Source organism: Mustelus asterias, unplaced genomic scaffold (genome assembly GCF_964213995.1).
Source record: "Mustelus asterias unplaced genomic scaffold, sMusAst1.hap1.1 HAP1_SCAFFOLD_564, whole genome shotgun sequence".
NCBI lineage: Eukaryota > Metazoa > Chordata > Chondrichthyes > Carcharhiniformes > Triakidae > Mustelus > Mustelus asterias.
In genome coordinates this window covers 151,122-170,121 of record NW_027590514.1, presented here as the reverse complement: position 1 = coordinate 170,121, position 19,000 = coordinate 151,122, and the positions used below count along the sequence as shown (strand labels likewise).

At 42.1% G+C, this 19,000-nt stretch overlaps 1 protein-coding gene across 4 annotated transcripts in view; it reads left to right on the top strand.

Moving 5' to 3' along the window:
- Nucleotides 1-19,000, top strand: part of aplp2 (amyloid beta (A4) precursor-like protein 2) — a 193,430-nt gene that overhangs the window by 73,003 nt on the left and 101,427 nt on the right. For all 4 annotated transcript variants that reach the window (XM_078205111.1, XM_078205109.1, XM_078205112.1 and 1 more), the window contains exon 3: nucleotides 1,332-1,461. In XM_078205111.1, coding sequence (XP_078061237.1) covers nucleotides 1,332-1,461 — 130 coding nt within the window. The remainder of the gene's footprint in view (nucleotides 1-1,331; nucleotides 1,462-19,000) is intronic.

Here is a 19,000-nt window from a genome sequence, read left to right as displayed (position 1 = left end):
CCTGGACCCCAAGGTCCTTCTGATCCTCTACACTGCTAAGAGTCTTACCCTTGATATTATACACCTTCATCCCATTTGACCTGCCAAAATGGACCACTTCGCATTTATCTGGGTTGAAGTCCATCTGCCACTTCTCCGCCCAGTCTTGCATCCTATCTATGTCACGCTGCAGCTTCTGACATCCCTCCAACCTATCCACAACACCACCAACCTTCGTGTCGTCGGCAAACTTACCAACCCATCCCATCTTGTCGAAAGCCTTCTGAAAGTCCAAATAAACCACATACACTGGCTCCCCTCATCAACTCGATTAGTTACATCCTCAAAGAATTCCAGTAGACTTGTCCAGCATGATTTCCCTTTTATAACTCCATGCTGACTCTGTCCGATCCTGTCACTGATTTCCAAGTGTTTTGCTATAAAATCTTTGATAACGGATTCTAGAATTTTCCCCACTACCGATGTCAACCTTACTGGTTAAAGTTCCCTGTTTTCTCTCAACCTCCCTTTTTAAATAGTGAGGTTACATTCGCTATCCTCCATTCTGTAGGAACTGTTCCAGAGTCTATAGAATGTTGGAAGATGACCACCAATGCATCCACTATTTCTAGTGCCACTTCCTTAAATTCTCTGGGATGTAAATTATCGGCCTTCAGTACCATAAGTTTCCCCAACACCATTGCTCTCCTAACACTGATCTCCTTCAGTTCCTCCTTCTCACTAAACCCTGTGTTCACCAACATTTCTGCTGTGTTATTTGTGTCTTGCTTTGTGAAGACAGAATTAAAGTATGTATTTAGTTCGTCAGCCATTTCTTTGTTCCCCATTATAAAATCTCCTGTTTCTGATCGTAAGTGACCTTCATTTGTCTTCAATCTTTTTCTCCTCCTATACCTATAGAAACTTTTGCAGTCAGTTTTTATGTTCCCTGCAAGCTTATTCTCACACTCTATTTTACCCTTCTTAATCAGTCCCTTTGTCCTCCTTTGCTGAATTCTAAGCTGCTCCCAATCCTCAGGGCTGTTGTTTTTCTTGGCAAATGTGCATGCCTCTCCCTTGAATCTAATACTATCTCTAATTTCCCTTCTGAGCCATTGTTTGGCCACCTTTCCAGTTTTACATGTCGTCAGAATTCAAAGTTCACTATACTTGGCCTTAAAAAGCTGGAACCATCAGCCAATGCAATTCCAAAACAGAGACCACAATTTTTGTATTAGACATCTCGGTGGAATAATGCTTCCCTTGTCTCGCGTGACTTACTGCATTTGCCATGTTCTGTTACAAGAGTCTTTGATATAATTATCTTCATAAATTTCACCTTTTTTTGTTAGGTTTACCCAGAGCTCCAAATTACTAATGTGGTGGAAGCGAATAAGCCTATCAGCATTGAGAACTGGTGTAAGAAGGGAAAGAAACATTGTCGAGGTCATAATCATGTGGTGATTCCTTTTAAATGCCTGGGTAAGTACAAATCCACCTTGTATCAAACTGCAACATGATAGACAGTAGCCACCATTCAATTATGCTTTTCATAGCTGTGACAATACTGTGCCTTTAAGAAATGTATTTGGATCATTTTCGTGTGCAGGATCTGTTTTAGCAATTTGTTTTATTATCGGTGCTGTTTTGTCTCCATCCAGCAGCCCTGCTGTTACTGCATAATTGGTCCTAATTGCTAGAATATTTGTTTTAATCTGGCCTAATGCTGTTCTGTTATGCAAGTGTTTTCCCCTGGGGTCTTGCGGAGTGGGGCTTGTTTAGGTTGATAGAAAAAGTCATGTCTGGTTGGAGCTGGGCTTACACAGAAAACTTCAGTCAGTTGCTGCTGGGAAGCTGCACTGTCGGGAGAAGTAGCCCTTTCTCTTTCTGAAGTCTGGAGACTGAGATCTGCAAGAGACAAGGTTTATTTCTCTGAAGTTCTGCTGTTTCAGGATATGTCCTGGAACTTGTGTGGGAGTGAGAAGACAGGTGTATCTGTCTGGAGGGGTTAAAAAACGGAAAACGTAGTCCCATGTGAACATATCTATTTCGCGCTGATTCTGAACAGGGATTTATGTTTATCGGGGTACTGCTTACAATGGAACTCTCAACATAGGTATTGTGAAGAATTATACTTTGTCATGTTTAAGTATTTTAATTGGTATAAGTTATACCAATTTTTGTTAAATTCTAACTGTGTTCTTAAATGAAGTTTGTTTTATTAAAAGCTCCCTAATGGGTCAATTGAATCATACCTGGAGTGAAACACTTAATGCTCACCCTAATGCTAAAATCAAAAAAAGTTAGGTTCTCGGCTGACTTTATAATACACCTTGGAAATTCTGATCTGGTCCCTAACATAGCCGCATATTCTTAAAGATGAAACAGCAAAGGTTGCTGCAGTGGAAGTTTATACTTTATTTATACTGATTTACCCTGTATACCATTAGTAAATATCTATTTATAAAGTTAGACTTGCATTGAATAGATAGAGTAAATATTACATGTAATTGTATGGAAGCACCTCAGAGTGCAATTTGCTCTAGGTAGTCAACTTAAAAAAACCTTGGCACTATTTGTAATGACTATTTTAAAATGTCTGTAACATTTCTTTGTACTATAACTCCCCAAGACTACAACATGCTGTATGTAGAGAACTGAACGTTATTACATTGTGTGATGGCCATTATGAAATGTTTATGTTCTTTCAGATATTTCATGAGTCAAGTATACTTTTGTAAAAAACTTATAAAGTTAGTGCAATATATAGCTTACTGGGTCGATGTAGAAGACTGTTGAAATTGTTTCACAAGTAATTAATTAAACCAGTGGTCTAGGTTAGTGTACAACCCTTTTTTATTCATTCATGGGAATGAGTGTGTCACTGGTTGTGCTAACTTTTATTGCCCGTAATAGTTCTCCTTGGGTGATAGCCATCATAGTGAACCTCTAGAATTAGAAATTTCTGCCAAATGGTGTATTTCCTTCTTGCCAATTTTGGAATTCCATCATTGGAAATGTTTTTTCCAACAGACCACCTCCTCCTCTCCACGGTCTAGAAGTGAACCATCAAACACAGGTTTTGTTCTGCTTGTACCTGATCCCACCCATTGCTGTTTGGCTGCCCAACAGGACATGCCAGATTCCCCAGTCCCTGTTTTCTTGCTTGCCTCATGTGAGGAGATTTCTGCTTGTTGTGCTTCCATGGTGGGCCTTGTTGTCAAGGCAAAAGACATGGCGGGCACTTTGCTGAAACTTGGAACACAAGGTTTCGAAGTGTCTGTCTCCGCGTTGTTGCTGGCCCGAGAAATTGACTGCTTTAAAGAATGTCTAGTTAAGAAAATTGTGGCCATGGTCTTTAAAATACTGTGATTGTGCTGACGCATGTGGCCACAGCATGAAATAGGTGGCTCAAATATGCACTGATTTATCAGCTAACCCACCTGGAGAGGTTGTGTTTTGTACTGTGCTATATTCCCAGTGTTCAATCATCTCCTTGCAGCCAGCCTGGGGAATATACAAGATAATATCTCCCTCTCTCTTGACTTGGTTTGGAGTTGCCACAAGCTGTAGAGTTCAGTTGTTCATTAGTTGGCAGGTGGTAGTTTTCTCTGTTATCTGTTCAGTATTCTGCTATTTTTAACACTGAAACCAGATATTGATTTTAATTGCACGTTGTGCAGTGACACTGTTTTAATTGACTGTTGCATTTATGGTGAGGATCCATCACCTTTTTTACCTGTCTCAAACTTGATTGAGTGGATTTGAATAAAAGAGTTCAGCCCACTCTAAATAGAAAGCTGGAAACTAACCCCAGCATCCATGGCCCATGTGCTCATCTGACATGAGTTTCTGTTCTTGGCTGTTGAGTGAAGGAAGCACACCTTGGTTTCATCGTTCTGCTATCACTGATGCTTCAGTCAGTTCATTTCTGTTCTTTTATTATGTTTTACAATGAGGCAACTGGAAAGTCAGCATCCTGACCAAATCAGGTGACGGTTATATTTAGGGTCCAAAAATGAGCCTAACTCTATTCATCTCGTGGTACTTTTACAATTCCTTGTGCGTATGATAATGTTCAAAGGTTTGTCGGTACAAAGAACCAAGTTTACAGTAGTTAATAGGTAAAGAAACCCAGTGATTAAATCACTGGCAACTGCAGGGATTTCTACTAATATTTCATAGAATCCCTACAGTACAGAGGGAGGCCATTTGCCCCATCAAGCCTGCACTGATAACAATTCCATTCAGTCCCTATTCTCCTTGGAATTCCTTACTTGGAACAGATCATTCAGATACCCTTGCGTGGAACATAGATACAAATAAGTTGCATGAATTTACTGATTTCCGTTTTGACTTGACGTTCATAGAATATTTTGTGCTATGTGTTATACTGTGTATGTTTTACAATGGTTTGGTGATTTGCTGCAAATGCATTGGTCCACAGTCTTGATGGTAATAGAAGGTAAACAGTGTTCTACCCACAATAATTCCGCTCATTTGAAATGACTTAGAAGCATTTGCATTTATTACAGATCATATGGTACGATAATTACTATGATTCTTGTCACAAAAAGAATCAGGGCTTTTTGTCTTCGGCCTTCTTTGTCTTCAACCATTTTCATCCCTGACCTCTGCAGTCTATATGATGAAGGTAAACCTACAGGTAGGGAGAGAGTTTGAGTTTTGACCTTGCAACGATGAAGGAATAGAGATTATATTTCTAAACTGAAAATGGCCTCAGCATTTAAAATAAATGCCTCAAGGGCAACCAAAAGGGCACTTAACCGTATATTTCTTTTACTTTTTTTATTGGACACTAACTCTCATTTCTGATACCGAACCACGCACTGGCCAACTGGAGACGAGAACTTCACAAGCCCAGAGCTGCAATCCCCCTTTCTGCACCAACAATACTTGAATGTCCAACAGGCAGCAGATCTTTTTGTGCTCCAATTAGACTTTGAACACATGGCATCTGAAACTGAAATAAGAACAAAAGGGCATAAAAATTAGGAGCGGGGAGTAGACTAGCCATTGAGTCTGCTTCACCTTTCAATACAATCATGGCTGATCTTCTGCCTCAATTCCTTTTTCCTGAACTCTCCCCATATCCCTTGTCTCCCGAGAGACAGCCGAGGTGCCAATGGCCTAATGCTATTGTCACTGGACTAGTATTCCAGAAACCTAGGGTAATGCTCGGGGATCTGGTTTCAAATCCTGCCACAGCACATGGTGAAATTTAAATTCAATAAAACACGCTGGAATTAAAAGTCTAATTCTGCTTCACTAATGTCCTATCGGCAAGGATATCTGCCGTCCTTACCTGGTCTGGCCGACAAGTGACTTCAGATCCACAGCAATGAGATTGACTTTTAATTATCTTCTCAAAGGCAATTAGGGATGCACAATAAATGCTGGCTCAGCCGGTGACGACCATGTCCCTTAATATAATAATTAAGAAACGATGACGTTTACGATGCATCGGGGTAGAGAATTTCCAAGAGTCACAGAAAAATCTCTGCTCATTTCAGTCCAAAATGATCATCATGAGAGTGTGTTCCCATGTCTAGATTCCTTAGCTAGTGGAAATAACATGGTGTCTACCCTGTCAAGCCCTTCAGCTTCTTGTATGTTTCAATGTTTTTTCTCATTCTTCTAAACTCCAGAGAGTAGAGGCCCAATTTACTCAGCTTCCTATTGTAGGCTAATCCTTTTATCCCAGGAACTAATCTTAATGAACGTTCTTTTGTGTGTCTGTTCATCCGGCAGTAAGGATACTTCAGGTGCAAGCAATAAAAGAACTAACTCTCAAAGTATATCAAAGAAAAAGGTTTAATAAAGAAACTTCATTACACCACCACTTAAGCTCCCCACAAGTCCCATCTGCTTTCTATTTATATCTGGTCAGCTGACCCTCACAGCATGTTACCATTGGTTACATTATAATATATTCCAATGTTATCATTGGTTTACTTGGATATGAAGACCAAGCTGCAAACAGCCTTTCAGGTGTGCTCTCACCAAAGCCCTGTACAGTTGTGGTAAGACTTCCTTATTCATGCCACTTTGCTGATCAAGAAAGGTGACAGGGAAATTGGAATTATTTCTGCTTTGAACGTTGAGATGAACACAAGTGTTCTGCCTGCCTAAAAATACAGCGATAGACTTCAAAAGAAGTAGGAGACACAATAAAACAAAAAGAAATAGCACACAAAAATACTTTGGAAAAGTACCGAACCTTGAAAATGAGAAAATTGCTTCAAGGGATGAAACAGAAGCTAAACAAATCTATCAAAAAGGCGTCTGAGAAAAAGCTGGCACAAGACATCAAAACTGAAACATCTGGAGAAAGGGTGGCCAGAAGCAACGTGAACCCCTTGAAATTGAAATGAAGGTGTTATCAGTGAAAATAAGGGAATGATGGACATGCTGAATAATAACTTTGCATCAATATTTATAGCACGGGAAAACACCAGCATGTCCCATATCCCACAAGGGACAGGAACTCAACAAATGTGATGTTCGCAAGATAACAGTAAATAATTACACTGAAGAGTGTGAAATCTTCAGGACCTGAGTATTTCCAGCCCAGGGTTTGAAAGGAAGTAGGTGAGAAAACTGCAGATGCCCTTAAATATAACCTTTCATAGTTCTCTCGGTTTGTGAACCATTTCTTTAGTTCAGAAAATTATGCATGTCAATCACTAAGAAAGATGACAGAAGAGAGCCAGGGAATTATAGATCAGTTATTGAGAAATTGCTCGGACTTATTATTAAAGATCGCGCGATTGAACATCTTAAACATTTTCAATTAATGAGAGAGACAGAGTAGGTAATGTCTAGAGAACCTAATTGGATTTTTTCACAGATGACTAAAGTACTAAACAGGGAACAGTCTATGGATATTAGTTATTGGACTTCCATTAAGCAAATGATTAAGTCCCTCTTTGGAGACAATTAGTTAAAATTGAAGTTCTTGGAATTGAGGGCAAATTATGGAAAAGACTTGGTCTGGAAATTAGCTGAGCTGAGGTGACAGAAAATAGGTAGAAAATAGACATTGTGGTATCGGACAAGGATCCGTTTTGAGCTCGCAACAATTCAATCTATTAAAGACTCAGATAATCGGAAGATACTTTTGCAAATTTCCAAGCACAGATTCTTCATAAGTAATGTAAATGGAAGTGTAAAATTACATAAAGCCATTGATAAAGTTAAGTGAATGTGCAAAATGTGGCAAATGGCTTTCTACATAGGAAATGTGATTAAGTACACCATGGGTGTAATAAAAGAGCGGAACAAGTACTTTCCAAATGCTGAATTGCGTTAAGTACTGGAGATCCAAAGAGAACAGTTGAGTCTAAGCGCGCAGGTCGTTAAAATATCATGAACAGGTACAGAAAATTATCATAAAAGCTAATGGAATCCTGGCTTTCATATTGAGAAGAGTACCTAGAATACAGGGTGTTAGAGATCATACTGCAGCAATGCTAAGCTCTGTGTTGATCACACCTTGTGGATACAGTGGGTGAGATCCTAAATGAATATTTCTCATCAGTATTTACTGTTGAGAAAAGCATGGATGTTAGGGAACTTGGGGAAATAAATAGAGATGTCTTGAGGAGTGTATATATTACAGAGAAGGAGGTGCTGAAAGTCTTAAAGTGCATCAAGGTAGATAAATCCCTGGGACCTGATGACGTACATCCCAGAACATTGTGGGAGGCTAGGGAGGAAATTGCGGGTCCCCTAGCTGAGATATTTAAATCATCTATAGTCACGAGTGAGGTGTCTGAAAATTGGAGTGTGGCAAATGTTGTGCCTTTGTTTAAAAAGAGCTGCAGGGAAAAGCCTGGGAACTACAGGCCAGTGAGACTCAAATCTATGGTGGGTAAATTGTTGGAAGGTATTTTGAGAGACAGGATCTACAGGCATTTAGAGACGCAAGTACTGATTAGGGACAGTCAGCATGGCTTTGTGAGTGGAAAATCATGTGTCTCAAATTTGATTTGAGTTTTTTGAAGGGGTAACCAAGAAGGTAGATGAGGACAGTGCAGTTGATGTTGTCTACATGGACTTTAGCAAGGCCTTTGACAAGGTACCGCATGGTAGGTTGTTGCATAAAGTTAAATCTCACGGGATCCAGGGTGAGGTATCGAAATGGATACAAAATTGGCTTCTTGACAGAAGCCAGAGGGTGGTTGTCGAGAATTGTTTTTCAAACTGGAGGCCTGTGACCAGCGGTGTGCCTCAGGGATCAGTGCTGGGTCCACTGTTGTTTGTCATTTATATTAATGATTTGGATGAGAATATAGGAGGCATTGTTAGTAAGTTTGCAGATGACACTAAGATTGGTGGCATAGTGAAGAAAGTTATCTCCAATTGCAATGGGATCTTGATCAGTTGGGCCATAGAATCATTGAACCCTACAGTGCAGAAAGAGGCCCTTTGGCCCATCGAGTCTGCACCGACCACAATCCCACCCAGGCCCTACCCCCATATCTCTACATATTTTACCCGCTAATCCCTCTAACCTACGCATCCTAGGACACTAAGGGGCAATTTTAGCATGGCCAATCAACCTAACCCACACATCTTTGGACTGTGGGAGGAAACCGGAGCACCCGGAGGAAACCCACGCAGACACGAGGAGAATGTGCAAACTCCACACAGACAGTGACCCGAGCCGGGAATCGAACCCAGGTCCCTGGCGCTGTGAAGCAATAGTGCTAACCACTGTGCTACCGTGCAGCCCCTGGCCAGTGGGCTGACGAATGGCAGATGGAGTTAAATTTAGACAAATGCGAGGTGATGCATTTTGGTAGATTGAACCAGGGCAGGACTTACTCAGTTAATGGTAGGACGTTGGGGAGAGTTACAGAAGAAAGAGATCTAGGGGTACATGTTCATAGCTCCTTGAAAGTGGAGTCACAGGTGGACAGAGTGGTGAAGAAGGCATTCAGCATGCTTGGTTCCATCAGTCAGAACATTGAATACAGGAGTTGGGACATCGTGTTGAAGTTGTACAAGACATTGGTAAGGCCACACTTGGAATACTGTGTGCAATTCTGGTCACCCTATTATAGAAAGGATATTATTAAACTAGAAAGAGTGCAGAAAGTATGCTCCCGGGACTTGATGGATTGAGTTATAAGGAGAGGCTGGATAGACTGGGACTTTTTTCTCTGGAGCATAGGAGGCTGAGGGGTGACCTTATAGAGGTTTATAAAATAATGAGGGGCATAGACAAGGTAGATAGTCAATATCTTTTCCCAAAGGTAGTGGAGTCAAAAACGAGAGGGCATAGGTTTAAGGTGAGAGAGGAGAGATACAAAAGTGTCCAGAGGGGCAATTTTTTCACACAGAGGGTGGTGAGTGTCTGGAACAAGCTGCCAGAGGTAGTAGTAGAGGCGGGTACAATTTTGTCTTTTAAAAAGCACTTGGATAGTTACATAGGTATGATGGGTATAGAGGGATATGGGCCAAGTGCGGGCAATTGGGATTAGCTTAGGGGTTTTTTTTAAAAAAAGGCAGCATGGACAAGTTGGGCCGAAGGGCCTGTTTCCATGCTGTAAACCTCTATGACTCGAGTGAGCAGTTCTGGGCACCACACCTGAAGAAGGATATGTTGCTATCCAGGCATGTAGAGTGTGCTCCATCACGCACCTAATTTTAGCCTTGTGAATGGTAGACAGGCTTTGGGGAGTCAGGTGGTGAGTTACTCTCTGCAGAGTCCCCAGTCTCTGATCTGCTTTTGTATTTATATGGCTGCTCTAGTTCAGTTTCTGGTCAGTGGTAACCCCCAGGATGTTGATGATGAGGAATGCAGTGACTGTAATGTCATTGAATGTCAAGGGGCGATGGTTAGATTCTCTTTTGTTGGAGATGGTTATTGCCTAGTATTTGTGTGGTGCACATATGACTTGCCACTTATAGCAGGGATTGAGAGCAGTGGGATAAACAGAGCAGGGGCTTAAGGGGCAGCAAAAAATGTTAAAGGAACTGTGTTACGTAACAATCGGTAGCTAATTCGTTGATGAGTTATCAGTTTTACACTTAGTTTAAATTCTTGTCTTTAATTAAAGAGCTGGAAAAAATAATGACTGCATTAAATAAATGACACAAACTAGAGAAACATATGAATTGAATAAAAATCTTAACTAATTAAACATGTGGGCGGCACAGTGGTTAGCACTGCTGCGCTCCGAAAGCTAATGGTATTTGCTACCAAATAAACCTGTTGGACTTTAACCTGGTGTTGTTAAAACTCTTACTGGCCTCACAGCGCCAAGGACCTGGGTTCGATTCCCGGCTTGGGTGACCATCTGTGCGGAGTCTGCACGTTCTCCCTGTCTCTGCATGTGTTCTCTCCCATAGTCCGAAAGACGTGTTGGCTAAGTGCGTTGGCCATGCTAAATTCTCCCTCAGTGAACCCGAACAGGCGCCAGAGTGTGGCGACTAGGGGATTTTCACATTAACTTCATTGCAGTGTTAATGTAAGCCTACTTGCAACACTAATAAATAAACTTTAAACGCATATAAAAAGGGTTAGAGAGGGATGGCAATGCAGGTGGTGTAGAATCATAGAATCCCTGCAGTGTAGAAGGAGACCATTCACTCAGTGAGTCTGCACCAACTCAGAGCATCTTACCCAAGCACTGTCTCTGTAACTCCACGTATTGACGCCACTAATCCCCCTAACCTACATATCTTGAGATACGAAGAGGCAATTTTAGCGTGGCCAATCCACCTAACCTGCACATCTTTGGACAATGGGAAGAAACTGGAGCACACGGAGGAAACCCATGCAGACACGGGAAGAATGTGCAAACTCCACATAGACTCGCCCAAGGCTGGAATTGAACCCAGGATCCTGACGCTATGAGGCAAAAATGTGAGCCACTGTGCCATTCCAATATCTCATATCATAACTGCAAAATGTTGGGGTTGGTGGAGACCAGCGAGATCCCAGGCAATCGTATCTGCAAAACATGTTTGTAAGTCAAGGGATTTCACCCCCAGTGCTGATAAGGAATCTGAGCTGCAGATATTGCCATGTGTCACAGTGACTGTGTTATCTGGACACTTGGATCCAAGAGGCTGCCACATCCAGTTGAGGTGTGGTACAGTCTGGCTCGTGGTCACGAACAGAAGGATGTAAACACATAGAAGGTTCTTGCTGCTTGTTTTTTTTGAAGTGATGAGGGCAAAGTCTGCATGGTGTGCAGAGGCATTCAGGGTCATGAGAATCATTCACAACACTCAAGCTGAGGCTGAGCTAAGATTTTTAAAGGTTTAGAATTACATTGCATTTTTGTTTGCAATGTTAAGCCATGTTTTTCATCTTGCACTGCCATCCCTTAAGAGTTTTGTGATAACCACCCCCCACCCCCCCACTGACCTGCTGCTATTGACAAACTTTGTACCCCTTCTCAAGTGATAGATATTCATGTATTCATGTTCATTTGTGTTTTGAGGATATCCTCCTGAGACAGGACACAGTTAGACTAAATATGGGCAGGTTTGCTGATGCAGGAAGATGACAGAGATGCTCATACTTTATGGATGTAGAATTTAGAGAGAGGTAGGACGTGGATTGATAGTTTTAAGCAAGGGATTGGAACACACAACGTTGAACCTGCAGATGGAAGCTTAGAAAAATGAAAGAATGTTTTTTGCAATTAGAAATAACAAAGAAAGATCATCCTCAAAGCAAGCCTGCATCAGTGATGTTCTGAAATAGGATTGTCTGAGAGAAACATAGAAACCCTACAGCACAGAAAGAGGCCATTCGGCCCATCAAGTCTGCACCGACCACAATCCCACCCAGGCCCTACCCCCATATCCCTACATATTTACCCACTAATCCCTCTAACCTGCGCATCTCAGGACACTAAGGGCAATTTTAGCATGGCCAATCAACCTAACCCGCACATCTTTGGACTCTATGTCTATATCTCTATTATCTAGAGATCTAGATTCTCAGGCTCATTAGCCAAGAGGCCACCCATCCTGATAATTGAGCTATGTTTCCTACTCCAGATCAGTTATGCTGGTCCATCCTCTAGTTTACGTCATAACTTCCCCCAGATGGGCATCTGAGCGGGTGTTGCATGCTGGGTGGTGCTGGCATTAGCAAATGCAATGGGACCCATGTCTTCCTCCAGCAGTTCTCAAGAAGAAGAAGGAAGGAGGATTTGTTACCTGAGGTGTACAGCTCAGACATTGATTACAGTGGAAGCAGCAAGAGGAGAATTCCAGGAAATAGCTCACTGACAGTTAATGTGGGGTCCCATCAAAGTTTGCAAGTGGCAAGTGATTCTCTCTGTCTACAACATAAGAGTTTGGTATGTAGGGTCTGTATGGTAATAAAGGCTGAGCATGTGTCGGTCAGCATTGTTTGTTGTTGGCCTGTTAGAACAACAAAGAACAAAAGTGGTCTTGGATTATCGCATTGGAACCATACTGCTGATTGTTTGAAGGGACCAAGTCCCTTCGTTGGGGTTAACTGGGTGATCAGTTAGTCTAACTTTGGGTTTGAATTGGGCTGATGGTAGTCCAGTGGGATTGAGCCATGGTCTATAGAATGGCGACTACAGCCTTTTTGTGGGTGCATAATAGCTCCTATCATAATTATAGCAAGAACTTTCTGTCCCTTCCTGGTTACCTTTTTGGTTGTTCTGTAGCAGCTGTGGCTTTCTTTTGATGTGTGGTCTTTAGGATGCCCGCCTTCAGGGAACTTTTTATTTCCTCTCTTGTTGGGCATTCTCAACTATCTCAGCCCATTGTAAACCCAGGTGGGTGATTCTACCAATAACCCTTGGGGTCTTATATTTCTCTTGTGGGATCTGACCACACAGTGCCACTATGTTCAGTCTCCAAATACCTGAATGATTAAGGCTGGCTTGGATGCTTTCATTGGTGGTCCCAGACATCCGCCTCAAAAGCTAGTTCACAGTGATCAGGTTACCTTTGGCCTAAATGGACCTCTGTTCTCAAGCCAAGTATTCTGTGTCAGAATAAGCCAGACATCTGGTCTGTGTTGTGGTTGTCCTCACCATCCCCCCTGTTGTGGCCCTCCCCTTCCTGTTTCACATCTGTAGTCACCAGAACGGACTGAGATTCAAATGTTAGTTGTCCCTCTTTCCACAGTTTCATACCTCTTGCTTCCAATCTGGTTTTCTCATAACCTACACTTCCATCATTGCCCTCACAGGATGCCATGGTGGTGCCTCTCGTTGTTACTGCATCCACAATTGCCCATTATCTTCCCAATCTTCCCTGCAGTTCATAAACTTGTAAAGCATGACTTTTTTGAATCCTCACCAACATCTGGCAAGTCTCTTTCCCAACACTAAATCTCCTCTTGCTTCCTGAATGTCAATCACGGCCGCCCCAGCATTCAGATCAGAGGCATGCTGCTGCTGCTGCAACACTGCAGTCATATCTATGCTGGTTGTACAGCTCCGAATCTTCAACCAACTAATTCATCATTCTCTCTCTTGGTTTTTCTGGCTGGTGGAATCTTGAATTCATTGGTTTAAGTGTTGGATTATTGGATCTGCTAATCCATTGGCTCACTTTCCTTATCTTTCTGATTAATCATCCAAGTGCAAAAGTGAGCAGTACAAGTCAAAAGTGTTTTTTTGCCATCTCTGAATTTTTTCTAGCCTGTCCTATCTTAAATGAAGTCCAGAGCTTCCTTGCATGGCCTGAGGTCACCTGTAACCAGGCAGCCAGTCATCAACTCTTGTATATCTTTATCAGGAGGTTTGCCTCATTTCTGTTCAAAGACTCAATTTGGGCATCATGTTTATCTTTCACTTGAATTCTAGTTGTTTTGCGGCACGGTGGCACAGTGGTTAACACTGCTGCCTCACAGCGCCAGGGACCTGGCTTCAATTCCGGCCTCGGGTCACTGTCTGTGTGGAGTTTGTGCGTTCTCCACATGTCTGCATGGGTTTCCTCAGGGTGCTCCAGTTTCCTTCCACAGTCCAAAGATGTGCAGGTTAGGTGGATTGGTCATGCTAAATTGCCCCTTAGTGTCCAAAGATGTGTAGATTAGGTGGATTGGCCAAGGTAAATGTGCAGGGATAGGGCAGAGGGACGACCTGGGTGGGATGCTTTTTCCGAAGGTTGTTGCAGACCCGATGCACCAAGAGAGTGGTCTTTTTCTGCACTGCAGGGATTCTATGCTTGCGTAGTAGCCTTTGTTCACTGATGAGTCTGTAAAAGACATTATACTCCCCAAAGGTTTTCCCTCCCAAGATGGACCAAATTCATGAACGAGAGATCGATCCTTGCTCTCAACAAGTGTTCACAGTGTGCCAAGCCCTGCCACAGTTACCATGTGTCAATTTATTTTGGAGGGCGTAGGTTTGCTCTCCTTTTCAGACAGATTCAGACTTTGCAGCAAAGCTTAATTGTGAATTGACTTGAGTTTGCATGTAACGTTCAACTGACTCTAATCTCCAGGCTCCAAGGTTTTATCTCCTACAGATCTCCAATGAAGACATTCCATTCCTGTGTTTTTGCATAAACAAGTAATTCCCACTGCAACAGATTGTCTCAAGGTCTCAGCTTCTTGCTGCAAGTAACTTAGCATGATTTTTCCCATGGTCTCACTGCCTTGGCATTGTTTCTATATTGGGTCCTATTTCTAAATTTTACCACTCTGCAATTCTACAAAGAAGCTATGTAGTAAAGTCATGTTAGTCCCTGATAAGAATAATAATTGTTAAAATCTAACTATTATTTGTAGCATCGTATCCTCATTAGTGACATAATCTTGCAGCTTAAAAATAAGAGGAGGAACTTAATAAATTTAATATAATGGGGACAGTGATGAGAGTCAATCCTCCAACAGGACCAAACTCACAACCTCTCCCATCTCGAAGGGAAGAGGCAACACCATCACCTGAATGTTCCCATCCATGTCACACACCATCCTGACTTGGAAATATATCGCCGTTCCTTCACTGCCACTGGGTCAAAATCACAAGATAGACAAACAGCAAAACCTAATGGTTCCCACCATTGACTATTAGAAGAAATTGCAGATGGCACTGTGGTTAGCACTGCTGCCTCACAGCGCCAGGGACTCGGGTTCGATTCCCATCCTGGGTCACTGTGTGGAGTCTGCACATTCCCCCTGTGTTCTGCGTGAGTTTCCTCAGGGTTCTTTGGTTTCCTCCACAGTCCAAAAGATGTGTTGGTTAGGTGCATTGGCCATGCTAAATTCTCCCTCAGTGCACCCGAACAGGCACTGGAGTGTGGCGATGAGGGGATTTTCATAGCAACTTCATTTCAGTTTAATGTAAGCCTACTTGCGACACTAATAAATAAACTTTAAAAGAAGAATCTTTGTTTCTGTGTCAGTTTGTGCATAGGCAGGTGCCTATGTCGTGGCTGCCCAAGTGTTGTCAGATTTCAGTTTGGATTCTTCCCTCTCAGTTTGAAATTGGCAAGTTTAAGTATTGGATGTTGTGTAGAATGAGTTTTGATTTGCAATTTCTAAACTGCACAGACCATTTTTTGTATTAAAATGCTGTCTGGTTTGCTTTAATAGTGGAAATGATTTGGCTAGTTTCTATTTATGCAGTTGAAGGATATTCTCTCTCGTGCTTTTCCATTGAATGCTCAGCACTAAGATTTGATTAAAAGAATAACCTTTTCTATTGATGGAAGGTGATGATTTCTGAAATGGAAAAACGATTACCCTCCCAAGTGACCTGCTGAAATTAAATGACAATGTTGCAACTTGATGTACAAAGGTGGAAGCATTACTAAAATGCTGCTGATGTAGCTAGCATTCAGCTATAACCCAAAAGGTAAAGTGCTGTTCTTGTCAGATTAAAGGGGCTAAATAGAGAGGGCTGTACAAGAGACACCATAACATTAACGATGATTCAAACTCCATCATTCAATCTATTTTAACATGAATCAGAAGCTGACCAATGGTGCTAACCAAATGTATACAGCCCCCAAAAAGGGGGAATAAACGTGGGATATGAAACTAGTTAGATATGTGTGCTTTGTACCTTAAATGGCTAATGTACACAGCATTTCCTCACCTCTATTGGAGGGATCTAGTGGTGAACCCAAATGTTGCAGAATTATCAGATTTGTCTGTTGAAAATGCAAATGTTACGTTGGTTCCTCTTGAAGAGACAATGATCAGGGTTGGGGGAAAAGTGGTCACTTTTGGGGGTGTGGTTGAGATCTAGAATATTTTGAACTTGGACCTAAAATATGATCCATTACACTTACATTTCACAAGAAGTTGATTTTTAACCTTGAATGAAACGGTGACATTTTAGATATTTGAAGAGCCAACTGGACCATCAGTCATGAAAGTTTCCCTCAACAGCCACTCTCGCATGCAGTTTTTGCCCCAGTCTGTTGAGACAGTGAGCATAACTCCCTACCCGTTGCTTTCATCAATCCCACTATTTTAAATCATGCTCCCTGTTGCAACCCTCCCAGTGGACCCTTACCCTCTTCAATTTAGCTTGCCATTGATTCTTTCTGTTCAACATAGTCGAGTACATGCCTTTCTTCCAGTCTCCCCTGTTCAGGTTGATGCTCTTGCTCCCTCAGCACATTCTAGATAATTTATTGGCTGGCTTGGAGACGATGGACTGAATTGCCTTTACCTGTGCTGTATGTCTTTTGATATTCCTATGGTATTCTTTGTTCTATGTTCTATCGGAGACTTAATAGAGGTTTATAAAATGATGAAGGGGATAGATAGAGTGAACGTTCAAAGACTATTTCCTCGGGTGGATGGAGCTATTTCAAGGGGGCATAACTATAGAGTTCATGGTGGTAGATATAGGAAGGATATCAGAGGTAGGTTCTTTACGCAGAGAGTGGTTGGGGTGTGGAATGGACTGCCTGCAGTGATAGTGGAGTCAGACACTTTAGGAACATTTAAGCGGTTATTGGATAGGCACATGGAGCACACCAGGATGATAGGGAGTGGGATAGCTTGATCTTGGTTTCAGATAAAGCTTGGCACAACATGGTGGGCCGAAGGGCCTGTTCTGTGCTGTACTGTTCTATGGTATTCTCTACTGTCTGTTTTTTTATGGCACACACCATTCATACTCACTCTCAGTTAATGGGAGCACTTTTTTCCCCTGTCCCTTCTTAAAGCACCACTCTCCATCTCGGCTCTTTTCCACCTCCCCATAACTTGCACTCCAAGAGCACATCCAAAGCTAGACCTACTTCAGTGACGAACTGAATTCCTCTTCAGATGAGTTGGTGCAGAATCAGTGGACCAAATGACCCCTGATGTGTACCCTGATTCTCTGAAAATTCTTTGGCAATTTGAAAAAAAATGTGTTAATGCATGAAAAGCAGCTAGGCTTGAAAGACATGACGTAATTCCTGAAAAGTGAAACTTTAAATGAAACGTGTTAAGCAAATCAAATTTTCCCATTGCAACCAACGTAAAAACTTGCCACCTCTCCTGCCATGAGTGAAGACCTGGAAAATGAGCAGTGAAAAGCAAGAAGCAAGCGGCTGAATGAAGCTGCAAGCTGGAGAGGTGGTGATGGGAGAGTCAGCCAGTGAGAGAGCTGGCAATGAGCATCAGAGCCAGCAGCGAATGGAAGGATTGGCTCACAACGGAGGTCACTTCAACATGAACATGACCCCATGTCGTACCCAGCGCGAAATGATGATACAAAGCCACAATGCTAAACATGAGTACCGACCCCATTCAAAATACGATGTTAAATCAAAACGACTTAAAGTGAGGACCTACAAACATTATGTTTGACTTGACTAAGTACGTTGAAATAATGGACAAGCTCAAAGAAGGTATTTTATGTGATGCACATGGACATTCAAAAGATATATTTGATGGCGTGCCAGATGTATTAGCAAAGTTGACTCATGGAATTAATGGAGCTGTGTGGCTACAAAATTGGCTGAAGGACACAATGCAGAGAGCATTTGTGAATGGTTCTTTCTCAAGTGCACTGGTATTTCCTGGGGAATCTACATTAAAGCTACTGCACTTTTTGATATTAATTACTTAGCTGAACTTGTGTTTTCAAGGCATATTATTAAGTTTGCTGGTGGGACAAAAACGGAAAGGTAGAATTGAAAAATAGAGAAATTCTCCTAAGCTTGTCTTGAACCTTGATTAGATCATGCTTGGAGTACTGTGTGCAGATCTGATTTAGGAAGGGAATGGAGGAACTTGGGAGGGTGCAGCAAAGGTTAAAAGAGTGATTGCAGACCTAGGCTACATCTTCTCCTGAGAAGGCTGAAGGTTGACCAAGCAGAGCTCTTTAAAATGATTAAAGGTTTGGTAGTGCAAACAGCACATCAACCAATTGTGCTTGTGTTGCTTTTTCAAACAGCTGCCTAGTTAACACCATTTCCTGAAATTTTCCCGTTCAAGTGTTCATTCAATTCCCTTTTGAAACAGATTATTATGGTTGCTTCAAGCATCCTTTCGGACAGCGCATTTGATTTGATTATTGTCACATAGAATCATAGAATCCCTACAGTGCAGAAGGAGGCCATTCTGCCCGTCGAGTCTGCACTGACCACAATCCCACCCAGGCCCTATCCCCTTGACTCCACATATTTACTGTGCTAGTCCCCCTGACACTTAGGGCAATTTATCCTGACCAATCAACGCACATCTTTGGATGTATTAGTATATAGTGAAAAGTATTGTTTCTTGCGTGCTTTACTGACGAAGCATACTGTTCATAGAGAAGGAAATGAGAGAGTGCAGAATGTAGTGTTACGGTCATAGCTAGGGTGTAGAGAAAGATCAACTTAGTGCGAGGTGGGTCCATTAAAAAGTCCGAAGCAGCAGGGAAGAAGCTATTCTTGAGTTGGTTGGTATGTGACCTCAGACTTTTGTATCTTTTTCTCGATGGAAGAAGGTGGAAGAGAGAATGTCCGGGGTGCGTGGGGTCCTTGATGATGCTGAGGCAGCAGGAAATGTAGACAGAGTCAATGGATGGGAGGTTGGTTTGCGTGTTGAATT